The sequence below is a fragment of the Myxocyprinus asiaticus genome, chromosome 33 (assembly GCF_019703515.2).
Source record: "Myxocyprinus asiaticus isolate MX2 ecotype Aquarium Trade chromosome 33, UBuf_Myxa_2, whole genome shotgun sequence".
Lineage (NCBI taxonomy): Eukaryota > Metazoa > Chordata > Actinopteri > Cypriniformes > Catostomidae > Myxocyprinus > Myxocyprinus asiaticus.
In genome coordinates this window covers 27,430,521-27,443,560 of record NC_059376.1, presented here as the reverse complement: position 1 = coordinate 27,443,560, position 13,040 = coordinate 27,430,521, and the positions used below count along the sequence as shown (strand labels likewise).

At 39.0% G+C, this 13,040-nt stretch overlaps 1 protein-coding gene across 3 annotated transcripts in view; it reads right to left on the bottom strand.

Annotated features, from left to right (window-relative positions):
- The window catches only part of LOC127423823 (sodium-coupled neutral amino acid transporter 3-like), a 31,601-nt gene that overhangs the window by 4,011 nt on the left and 14,550 nt on the right, over positions 1–13,040 (bottom strand). For all 3 annotated transcript variants that reach the window (XM_051668446.1, XM_051668447.1, XM_051668448.1), the window contains 11 exons: positions 12,384–12,457; positions 11,814–11,906; positions 10,325–10,406; positions 9,678–9,760; positions 9,015–9,073; positions 8,269–8,385; positions 7,941–8,020; positions 7,383–7,483; positions 6,859–6,983; positions 6,540–6,684; positions 626–729 (listed from right to left, as the gene is read on the bottom strand). In XM_051668446.1, the coding sequence (XP_051524406.1) occupies positions 626–729; positions 6,540–6,684; positions 6,859–6,983; positions 7,383–7,483; positions 7,941–8,020; positions 8,269–8,385; positions 9,015–9,073; positions 9,678–9,760; positions 10,325–10,406; positions 11,814–11,906; positions 12,384–12,457 (1,063 nt within the window). The remainder of the gene's footprint in view (positions 1–625; positions 730–6,539; positions 6,685–6,858; positions 6,984–7,382; positions 7,484–7,940; positions 8,021–8,268; positions 8,386–9,014; positions 9,074–9,677; positions 9,761–10,324; positions 10,407–11,813; positions 11,907–12,383; positions 12,458–13,040) is intronic.

Below are 13,040 nucleotides of genomic sequence, written 5' to 3'. Positions count from 1 at the left end.
TGGTATTTCCAAACTTCTTCCATTTAAGAATTATGGAGGCCACTGTGCTCCTGGGAACCTTGAATGCAACCAGAAAAAAAAAAAAAAAAAAATGTGTAGCCTTCCCCAGATCTGTGCCTTGACACAATACTGTCTCTGAGCTCTGCAGGCAGCTCCTTTGACCTCATGGCTTGGGTTTTGCTCTGATATGCATTTGCAGCTGTGAGACCTTATTTAGACAGGTGTGTGCCTTTCCAAATCATGTCCAATAAATTGAATTTGCCAAAGGTGGACTCCAATCAAAGTGTAGAAACATCTCAAAGATGATCCAGAGAAATAGGTTTCACCTGAGCTAAATTTCAAGTGTCATAGGAAAGGGTCAGAATACTTATGTCAATGTGATATTTCAATTTTTTCTTTGTAATAAATTAGCAAAGTTATCAAAAATCAGATTTTTGCTTTGTCATTATGGGGTATGGATTGTAGATTGATATGAAAAAAATGAAAGGGGTCTGAATACTTTATAAATGCACTGTAGTATCTACAGTATATAGCATATTATAATCATATTCTCTCTTGATTTTTTTTACTCTCTTTTTTATTGTTTAAAATGTGGAGAAATCGCAAAATAGGTTTTGAGACTTACCTGAATTTTTGGCCTGGAGTTTATTGGCTCTTGCTCAGTGGAAACGATTCGGATATAAAAGAGACCTGGGAGGATGAAGATCAAACTCGGGGCAGAAGTAGCACCTATTGAATAAGCAAAAACAATATTTAATATTCTTGCTACTGAAAACTCTTTAACAATACTTGAAATATTATAAATATATTGATCTCATACTGTTAGCACATTCTGGAAGTGAGAGTTAAGTTTTAGAGACACTCACATACCAACATTAGTTAACATGAACTAACACTGAACAACACTTTTACAGCATTTATTAATCTTAGTAAATGTTCATTTCAACACATTTTTAAAATCAAGTGTTGTACATGTTAAAGAAATGTTCTGGGTTCAATACATGTTAAGCTCAATCGACAGCATTTGTGGCATAATGTTGATTACCACAAAAATTTCTTTAAAAAAAGCAAAAATCTTGGCATTTACAATGGAAGTGAATGTGGCCAATTTTTTAATGTTAAAATACTCCTTTTTCAAAAGTGTACCCACAAGATATAAAGGATATGGGTGTGAAAATGATTTGTGTGTGATAAATCACTTACTAACCTTTTCTGTTTAAAGTTATAGACAATTTTACAACTTCGTTACCATGACGATGTAATGTCAACAAATCCTAAAACCCTAAAATGAATAAAAATTATGATTTAAACAACTTTACAGCTCAAATAATGCATGAGTTTTAACACAAGAATTAATGTAAGTGCTTTTATCAAATTTAAGCTTCAAATTTCTGTGTTTAGACCCTCCAAAAATTGGCCACATTCGCTTTCATTGTCCCTATTCACTTCCACTGTAGGTGCCTCACTGTAACCTAGATTTTTGTGGGGGGTTTTTAAGAAAAGGAGGAACATGTCGAAATTCATTTCTGTGGTAATCAACATTATGGCACAAATGCTGCAATTGAGCTTAACTTGTATTGAACCTGGAACATTCCTTTAACATTAGCTAACGCACTATGAACTAACCTGAATTAACAAAGAACATTTTTATTTTTATTAACTATTAAAGGGATAGTTCACCCAAAAATGAAAATTCTCTCATCATTTACTCACCCTCATGCCATCCCAGATGTGTTTCTTTCTTCTGCAGAACACAAATTATGATTTTTAGAAGTATATTTCAGCTTTGTAGGTCCATAGAATGCAAGTGAATGGGTGCCAAAATGTTGACGCTCCAAAAAGCACATAAAGGCAAAATAAAAGTAATCCATACAACTCCAGTGTTTTAATACATATCTTCAGAAGTGATATGATAGGTGTGGGTGAAAAACAGATCAATATTTAAGTCCTTTTATGCTTGAAATTGTTCTCCCTGCCCAGTAGGGGGCAGTATGCATGAAGAATGTGAATCATCAAAATCACAAGAAGAAGAATGTAAAAGCTATCTGTTTCTCACCCACACCTATCATATTATTGGTTACTGGTGTAACCGGGGTTCTGTGTATAGTGGAAGACTGCCAGAGACAGTTAAAACATAGTGGAAGTAGTCATGCTCTCGTGCATCAGATAGAGAAACTCACATTGATTTTGTCACACGTGACTCTGACCGATGACGTGTAGGAAGCTATATCCGTTTCTGTCCACATCATGGTCGGTCTCTGTAGTCATTCCCTTAGTCCAAGTGACCAGAGACTCTAGCGGTCTTCCACTATTCATAGAACCATGGTTACGCCAGTAACCAATGTTCTATTTAATTGTTCCAGACCGCCAGAGATGGTTAAAACATAGTGGAAGACGAATACAGCCACGAGGACAATTTGCAGTATAAACCTAGACTCTGCCCGGAAGTACAGCAGAGCTGACTGTAGGAACAGAGGCCACATTTAGTCTGTAAAATCTTGTGAATGTACAGGGTGACACCCATGTGGCTGCCGCACATATGTCAGAGAGGGGCACGCAACACAGTGTTGCCCATGAAGTAGCCACAGCACGAGTTGAATGGCACCTAACAGATGTTGGAACTGTATGGCCCACTGAATGATATGCATTGGAAATGGTGTCCACCACCCAATGAGATAGACATTGCTTGGACAAAGGTGCATCTTTCCGACAGGCACCAAAACGAATAAAAAACTGATCAGTGGTACGCCATGAAGCTGTCCTCGACACATATTGTCGCAGCATTCGTACTGGACAAAGGGCTACACAGGAAGCATTGTCATCATGTTGAAATGCAGCTGAACAGGGTGTTTTGCAAACTGGGCTGACAATACCTTGGGTTGAAAAGCTGGGTTCGGAAAACTCTTAATATCAGCCTGCTCAATAGGCTCATAAGGTGCTGAACACAGGCTAACAAGTACCACCTGCAGGTCCCACTGAGTGTGTGCTATGCACACCGGTGGATTAAGGTGCATAGCTTCCTTAAGAAATGTCACCACCAGTTTATTTGCACAGATTGATGAGCTGATATAGCTGCCATGAACACCCTTAGCGTGGCTGGGGATCTTCCAGTGTCTAGTAAGTGCTGCTGGAAGTCCAAAACTGAGCTGATAGGACAGTCAGCTGGATTAAGAGCCTGTTCTGTACACCATGAAACAAAGAGTTTCTACTAACTGGCATATGTCAGACGTGTTGATGGAGCTCTGGCATTCATGGCAGTGTTCCTCACTCCTGCCAAACACTGTGAGAGCGACTGCTCAACCCTAGGGGCCAGACACACAGCTTCAACCTGTCTGGGGAAGGGTGCCAAAGTGCTCCATTCATCTGTGACAATAGGTCCCTCCGAACCGGCAAAGGTTGTGGTGGACGAGTCATGAGAGCTAATAGAAGGCTGAACTAAGGCATTGTTAGCCAAGATGGGGCTACTAGGATGAGCCTGTCCCAAACTGACTGGACAACTGCTCTGTGTTGACACCACTCCCCCAGCCTCAGACCAAAACAGGAGAGTGAATCCGTCATGCTGTTGCAGTGACCAGGAATGTGCGCTGCTCTGATCAACAGGAAGTGCCTGTCTGCCCACAGCAGCAGTACTGTGTCAATGGGGATGTGAAAGTATGCATCCTTCAAATCCATAGAGGTGAACCATATACCAGGCTCGACAGCACGCAAAACATCTGCCATATGCAGCATAAGAAAGGGAAGATGTTTGAGGCTCCTGTTTAGGCATCTGAGGTCGAGGATGGGTCTGAACCCTCAGTCCTTCTTGCGGACAAGAAAGTATTTTGAATGAAATCCCCCGGTGTGAATCTGGGGGTTTACTGGTTCTATTGCACCCTTCATTAACAGCTTCTGGATCTCTGCAAATAGGGCAAGGGCCTGGCGGGTACATACATGTACTGGTGCATAGTGGGGGTCTGTGATGGAACTGAGGACAGTAGCCCTGCTCGAGTGTGTCGAGGAGCCACCTGTTGTCTGTAATGCCTCTCCAGTGCTGTAGTAGAGAGGTTGAGAATTGGCCCATCACAGACCCTGAGCCGTCAACGACGGCGAGGAGCAGTTTCATTATCCCTGGGGGGCCACGGTAAGTAGGTGGAGGACGAGCAGGTGGCCAAAAATTAGAATGGGTCTCCTCACCTCTTGACGAGGGAGCGCCAAGTCAGGCAGTCTGATGTGAAGGCCTGTAAGACTGAGCTGTATCAGGGTCACATGGTGGATAGACATCCATTGTGATGACGACCAGGGTAACTCACACTGCGCTCAATATGTTAGGAGCAAGACTTGGCTGCACGCATTCTGTGTTCAAGGGCTTCCTGGGCGGCTGGTCCAAAAACCTGTCCAGGCACTAGCTGTAGCTGACGAAGGCTGTTATGGCATGCTTCCAGCAGTTTAGACTGTGCTAGCCACACTTGCCTGCTAGCCTTCCCACTAGAGAAAGCAATTGACCCCAAAGCCTATAGGGAAGCGTCAAGCAAATCTGAGGTGGTGCTGTCAGGTGGGGCAGTAGTCATGGTGGAATGAAGTGCAAGTAACAGGTGGGCCATGGAATTCCCTACCTGACTCAAGCCTGAGTTTGCGTTATAGGTCCTGATCAGCAGGTCATCAGTGCACCTGCATTCCGGGTTGGGGCAGCAGAGATTTTGTCTAAGTGCCTCGTCTGGAGACACCACCAAGGAAGATATATATGGCTCTACTGGAGGCATATTACCAAGGCCCTTTTCCTGGGCTTCAGCCATTGCTGCTAGCGTAATGAGGGAGCTGATCGAAAGGCAGAAAAAACTACCTCAGTGAAATCATGACTGCTTGGCATTAGGAAATCCTCTGGCCGGGAGACTGGGTGGTGCAAGAGATTCAAAGGGCCCAACACAGTAGAAGGTGGGTCCAAATCCAGCCTGGCTAGTGCCATCTTAAGCGTGTCTTGCAGTGAAAAAACTACTGAAGGTCCAGTACCATGGAGTTCTGAGCCGTCATCACTATGGGAATGCTGAGACTGGGAATGTTAAGATAGCATCTCATCCAAAAAGGGATAATGGTTCTGCTCAACTGTAACCAATGAGTCCGAGGCTGATAGGGACACAGTGTCCAGCTCCTCCCTGGAAAAACTGGGCACCGAGGCAAGGGAGAGGCAGATGTACATGCTCTTGTCCCCTCGGCCACCAATAAGGCTTGAATGCCCTGAACTGTGTTTGTAAGCTCAGCCATTTGGTGAGCTAATGTAGTAGAGGAGGTCTGTTTTTTCTTTGAAGGCCCTTCAGCCTTACTAGCTGGATGCTTACACCAGTCTGTTGAGTTGTGGTCCTGTTTGGAATATTCTGAAAATCAGGGTCCAACTTAGCAAGTCGATGGTGCCTTACCTCCAAAGGCATTAAACTACACTCAGGGCAGGGATCTATTAAGGCCACTCTGAGGCGTTCAGTTCCTAGACAGGTAGGACATTGGATATGGCCATCCATAAGATCCACTGGGCGTGAACAGAGGGAGCATGAGGCAGCCATTGCTCACCTATATAATAAATGGAGATCCCTGGTCAACCAATGAGTTAATAATGAAATGCCAAAATATTAATCCATACAACAACAAAGAGCCACTGTTAGTGAGTAAGGGCATTACCACAGTTGTCACGGTAACCGCACGTTACACTGAATGATGCTCTGGTCCACCAGTGAGCGTCCGTCAGGCAATATATTGTAACCGTATAAAAACAATGGTTAACGCTACAGAGTGGTATCAGTAAGAACCCTGGTTAACCATCGAGTTCCTGATAAAAACACTTACCTCAATAATGCTGGTTAGTAAATGCTGCTATTGAAAATCCCTGGATAACCAATGGGTCCTCTAGTGCTTGATCCATGTGGTCCAACACTTCAGTCTGGTGTCTGAATCCGATGAATATCGATATATAATTCCGAAGTGTAAAACCGATGATTAAATCCGATGTATTTCCCAAGAAACAGCTATAGCGGGGAGCAGTTTGATAGCCCAAGAGCTGTGCATGCTCGAGCGAGATCTCTTCACTGAGAATTACAAAGAGACCGACCATGACGTCATCGTCAGGGTCACGTGTGACAAAATCAATGTGAGTTTCTCGATATGATGTGCGACTCCTTCCACTATGTTTTAACCATCTCTGGCAGTCTGGAACAATGAAATAGAATGCTTCTGAAGATACTGATTTAACCATTGGAGTCTTATGGATTACTCAAAAATTTGGCACCCATTCACTTGCATTGTATGGACCAAAAGAGCTGAGAAATTCTTCTAAAAATCTTAATTTGAGTTCATCAGATGAAAGAAAGTCATACACATCTGAGATGGCATAAGGGTGAGTAAATGATGAGAGAATTTTCATTTGGGTGAACTATTCCTTTAACAAAGATGAATAAATAATGTAAAACTATATTGTTCACTGTTAGTTCATGATAAATAATGCGTTCACTAATGTTAACAAATGTAATCTTATTATAAAGTGCTACCAAAATTTAGAATTCTCATTATTTACTCACCAATGATACCAAAGATGTCACGGATGTTGGGCACGAATATGACGAGCAGGTTGACAACAAAGAGGAGACACACAGCGATGGCGATGTGACGCACCCAGTGAAAGGGCTTATCAGGGAACAGTAGCTGCAGAAGGGCTCTGCGAATCTGAAAGAAGAATGAGACAAATCAAAATTATCAACATCATTTAATCATTTTCTTTGTTATCAATCCCAAAATTGTTTACTGCATCTCTCAGCTTGTTGTGGAATAGCTTTGTTTTGGCAGAGTTTCAGAAATAGAAAAGCCAGAAATTCAGTCAGACAGCTGCATATAACCTACCGGGAAGAGCACAACGGGAACTGTTAGAGTGACGGCCACCAGCACAGCCAGACGCACACATAGGATGAGAGTGTCCAGAGGATCCACCTTACTGTAGGTGTGAAGAAGTTCTGCCTCTGTGCTTACTGGTTTTCAAACAGAAAGATTAACATTTATTGAGATTAACTACTATTTTAAGACTTTGGCATGCAGACACTGCTTAAGTGAAGAGGTTTAGGTTTTATTATTCAAGCTAAATATACCCCAAATTTTGAAACAATTTTAGAGGAAAACAAGCATGACACATAAAGCCTGTAACCAAGATAGTGTTAGCATGTGGTGCCAGTCACTTCTCAGTTGACAGCTCATAATATTACACTTATCCAAATAAGGTAATTATTCCTTCCTTTTATTTAAGGAAATTATTGGCTTTTTGGTGGTATATAGTATAGGTAGCAGTTGAAAAGGTGCATTAGGTCAATTTTAGGGCTGACATGCAGCATTGGACATGATTTCTTTTTTAATTTAAAATCCAAAGTGCTTACAATAAAAGGTGAGGTAGCCAAAGATGGCAGTGAGCAGATACATGACAAACATCCCCAGGATGGACACGTTGGCAATGGCCTGCATGCGTCTCTTTGTGGGACTAGAAGTGTCAAAACAACAACCATAAAGGAGATTTACTTTTGACTCATATTTCCCTTTTTTCAACAAAGACATAGAGACACTTTCTGTTCAATCAGAACATGTCAAGGAACTAGTAAATGCTTATAGCCAATGTCTTTCTTCACATCAACTGTTAGTGTATTCAAATTACAGATTTAAAATACATTCTAAAGTAGCTTGTCAAGGTAACACACTGCAAAATTATGTTTTGAAGCTTTTAGATGTTTACATTTTCTTAACATATAAATGGTCTATAAAATGTGATATTAAAGATAACTTTCTGTGAACTATCCCAAGTATACAGTATAATCCAATATTTAATATTTTGCATAAAGTTAATTAATTTTAAATGAGAAAATCAGTATCTGTAAAAAAAAAAAACTAAAAATTAATAGTGACCACCATTATTATGAGTGATCGTGATGTTCTGAACATACTTGCGCAGTTCAGTGTAGATTGGCAGCACCTCAGGGTGGCATACAAAAGCGAAAGCCAAGATTGGGACCGTGTAGGCTGTCTGCAAGACAAACAGTCACTGAAATTACACAAGGCTCTGTCTGATCTTATGCAGTGAGCCAACCAGTCAGCAACTTTCACACTTATGTCATCATAATGAAACTACTAGAAACATTATTTCCATTTACATACAGACTATTTGCCTTCCATGGAAAGCTATTACGAAAATAGCTCTAAAACCTGGGTTGCAGTTCATGAAGACTTGAACTTCATGAATAGATTCTTGCAGTGGTAAACACATTTCCTGACCTGCTGGTTGATGGTGAAGTATTTGGCTTCACATTCTCCATCAATAGATATGTTGTCAGCGGTGTGGTTACTGAAACCGTCAAAAGGACAAGGGATGTTGAACTTCTTATAGATGACCTGGGGAACACAGAGATAAAGAATTTGAGTATGAGAGACAAAAATGAAATTTTATGTTAGAATGACAGTATGTAAGAGAGAGAAAGAGACAGGGAGAAAAACAGTGAGATAGATCCTTTAGGAGCAAGAGATAGGCATGAAATAACAAAGGAAACAAACAAATATAGAGGCAGTTGTGCAGATTCATGACAGTAAAACACTTGTGAATAGCTGCTTTAGGCACACTTACTGTACATTATATTCTCTTGATATTTAAACTTCAGTGCTCCTATAAAAAATACAATTGTACATACATGTTGCTACATTTAAATTCATGCATTTGGCAATTAATGTTTTTCCTTTTCAGTAGATACAAGATTTCTGTGTACCCTGGGAATTAAACCCATGATCTTAGCATTGTTAAACTCTGCCATAGAGGTCATTTGCTGTCTCTTTTTATCAAAGCAGTATAAAATTACAGACAAAATGACTTTCTTCAAAATTCAATTATTGTGTCAGTATTTTTGGTAAATTTAGCAGCTATGTTTAAAATATTTTATTTCCAAATGCACATTATCTATATTTATAGAACAAGCGCACACATATAACAGCATCAGGTCAACATAGTGTATACCTCCAACATCACTTACTGAGATCAGGAAGAAAACCATACATGTCAGAGAAAAGCCGCTGGTGTAGCCCAGGTACCCTACAACAAACAACAGACATAATTTCGACACCAGCTCACTGTACATTTTGTTTGCATTCGTTTAGGGTTGTAAATCAGTGCTCTCAACAGATGTGAATTAATAATACAACTAAACCACTCAGAGCTCATGATTCATAGAAAAAACTATTGATTCTTTATTCAAAGTGATAATTCACTCAGGAAGGAAAATTCTGTCATCTTTTACTCACTCTCATGTTGTTCCAAACTCGTATAGCTTTCTGTCTTCTGTGGAACACAAAAGGATGTATTATGCAAAATGTTAGCCTCAGTCACCAATCACTTTCATTGCATCATTATTCCTTACAATTAAAGTGAATTATGACTAAGGCTGTCACTGCCTAACATCTCCTTTTGTGTTCTACACAAGAAAGTAAGTCGTATGGGTTTGGATCAACATGACAAAATTATGACAGAATTTAAATTTTTTGTCAACTATCCCTTTAAATATGAATGTGAACCTATCAGATTTTAATTTGTTTCCTTTTACAAAGCATTTGCCTCTATTTGAATTTAAGAATAATGGTAATGGGACGAGCAAACAGAAGAAGGTGGATTACGAATACGAACACATCAGTAGGCTTACCAAGCTGTCTCATGAGGGCAAGTGGAAAGATGATGCAAATGGACACAATGACGATCAGATAGTTGCCATTCAGGAACCACTCACTTAAATAAATAAATAAAAACATAACAGAAATACCAGAATGAATAAGGGTAAATAATCAGTTCCACAAATGTTTGAGGATTTGAAGCGCACATCGCACTAGCACTTTAAGGACACTAAATTAGACTTTTTATTCGTTTTTAACTGTTTTACTTATTTATCTTTATTACCAGCTCTAATTTTTATGTGGTGAATGTGTTGACATTTGTTTAGGTCTTTATGTTTGATTGTGCGGTGTGCACTGGCAACTTTCACACATAAGTTCCTAACAGAAAAATAAAGTTCTTGAATTGAACTGAATTTAATTTGGAATGCTCCGGAGTTCTGGATAATGTTCAGCATCAAATACACAATGACACTTCCATACTGTGAGTCTATTGGTTTAAACGTAAAGCGGGCATTTCAGCAAATAGCACCAAGGAGTCAGTAACACTGTTGTTTTGCAATAGTTACCTTGCAAGACCCAGATTTCAATCTGATTGGGTAGATCAGATAGATTAAACTGGCTAGATTAAATTAGTGTCATTAAGAGAACATGAGACAAAGCAGATGATTATGTTTCTCACCCACTGCTGTGCTGAAGACCAAGGAAAGCCTGTATAACCAAAGGTAATTCATACTTCACAATGAAGAGGTAGCTAGACATAGCTGAAAGAAACAGACAGACAGATAAGCTACATCAGACATGGTTTTGTCATTTTGCCCTCCCCCTGCTAACTCCAATGAGCTGTAGTTGAATTACCAGTGTAACTTTTACACTGCAACAATTTATACTGTAGCAGATATTATAGTGTAATATGCAACAGACATGGACTTATATGACCTATAGCCTAAGGTAAACCTTGACAACAATGCTCTGTGCGGCTCTATTTCTAACGTGGTAAAGGAACACAAACATATTGCAATACATCTGGCAGGACATTAAAACATTTGTTACATGGTCTAAGCTGGAATGTTATGTAACATTGCACCGCTAACGTTCCATTTGAGGTCAACTAAGTAACCATACACCATTCCTCGTGAAACCACATTACTTACAATATTACAAGAGCTTTATAATAAATATGATCTCAAAGCCTGATTATGTTTGTGGTTCCTACTGAAACCTGCTAGACCAATCTACGGCAAGAAAATATTTATTCTAATGTAGTATGATAGCTTATAATCAGTATAATTATACCTGTTACGGGCTTTAAACACAGTAAAAAGTGTTTTTGTCATGTGGTAGCATTAAAGGAATATTTCGGGTTCAATAAGTTAAGGTCAGTCAACAGCATTTGGGGCATTATGTTTAATACCACAAAATTTAATTTCAACTGGTCCCTCCTTCATTTTAAAAGAAGCAAAAATCTGGGTTACAGTGAGGCACTTACAGTAGAAGTGAAAGGGGCCAATCTGTAAAAAGTTTAAATACACACTGTTTCAAAAGTATAGCTGCAAGATATAATCAGTATGCATGTTACATGATTTTAGTGTGACAAAATAGCTTACTAACCTTTTCTGAGTAAAGTTATATCTAATTTTACAACTTCGTTGCCATGACAACGTAAAACCATAAACCCTAAAACAACTGAAAAAACACAAATTTAAACAACGTCATAGCTCAAATAATACATGAGTTTTAACAGAATAATTAATGTATGTACTTTTTTTAAATTATAAGCTTCCCATTTCTGCCTTTAAGACAATTTTTTTCCATTGTAAGTGTAAGTGCCTGTAACCTTGACAAAAAGGAGTCAAAATTATTTTTTTGTGGTAATCAACATTATGCCACAAATGCTGTCGATTGAGCTTAACTTATATTGAACCCAGAATATTTCTTTAACTTGTTTATTCATGTCAAAAATATTAGTTAATCCTACTAAATCAACTGGACTACTTTGTGATACACCAACAAAATAAGTTTAAAGGGTCAGATCATCTAGAAAAAGCTTTTTAAAGTAACAACAGCACATTTTCCCTTTTTAGCCTACAATGCTCTTAAAATCGCTAAAACTGCAATGAATCTTGTAATAGTTTTGAAATTATATCAGCATTGACCAGTTGTCAACTCACCACCAATGTTATGCATTGTTATGACAACAGCTGCCAAAATTTTCCCTGGGTGTCCAAATGCTCGTTTACCAAGTTGTTCATACGCGCGAATGCCTGTTCAGAAAATATCCCAGGTTAGAGATTTATCATTCAGTATGATGAACCCAACCACATCTTCATATACAAATTCAGAAAACTGTTTAAATCAATGAATTACATCAAAGGAATGCAATGGACAGTTTGTTAACACAGAATTATAAATCAAAATCTACAAAGCCTCTTTTTATAACAGACATTTAAAAAAGACCCCATGAAAAACCCTCAATGAGTGCAGTTTTCTTTCCTGTGCTGATGTATTTCCTATTGAAATAGGAAGCTGGGGTGAAACATATTGAAGGGTTTTTCCCCTTTATAGTTTCAAGTTTCAGGTCTGTTTTCCCGAAAGAGAGAGACAGTATTTTTAATGTGTTTATTTGCTTAAACTTAAAAAAGTAAACTTTTAGGTGAACACAAGCATATAGATAGCCTAAAAGCTAATACACATGACTAAAAGCCAGTCTTGAAGAACTAAATTTCCTGAATGGGCCTTACCCACAACCCCTGCACTCCTCAGTAGAAGATGGACAGAGTATGATGACAGGACAGCAATGCTGGTCAACAAAACCCTGTGGAAAGTAAGCAGAAAACACAATGCTTTTAACATGAAATACTGTAAATGACTGAACAAGATCATGTCTGTCATATGACATAAGACAAGCAGATGAATGAAGATGCATCTGATGTACATGCCCTTCACAGTTGAAAACTGCACTGAAAATTAGGCACAAGATGTCTTCATTGAAGTGTTCAAAGAATCAAAAGATCAAAGAATATCTGGATCCTACTGTTATGAAGCAGATGTTATGACCAAAGATTACACAATGTTGGTTGGCCAGAAATTTCTTAAATTGAATCTTTACCAGGCACTAAACTAAAAGGAACCTCACAAGTATTAGAGCTATGTTTGACACTTATATGTCATTCGAGGACCTTGTATATTGTCACTATATCTTCACTATCTTCACCCTCAATTTCCAGTAAGATAATGATGTGTTTCATTGGTAACAGTAAGAATATACAGCATGCTTCAGACATAAATTACATTCATTTCTTTTAACTGAGGGTAATTGACAGCATGCCACAGTTGTATTTAAAATAGAATATCCCTTTAACATCATTAACTGTGATCCATGTCATCTGCTTATAATT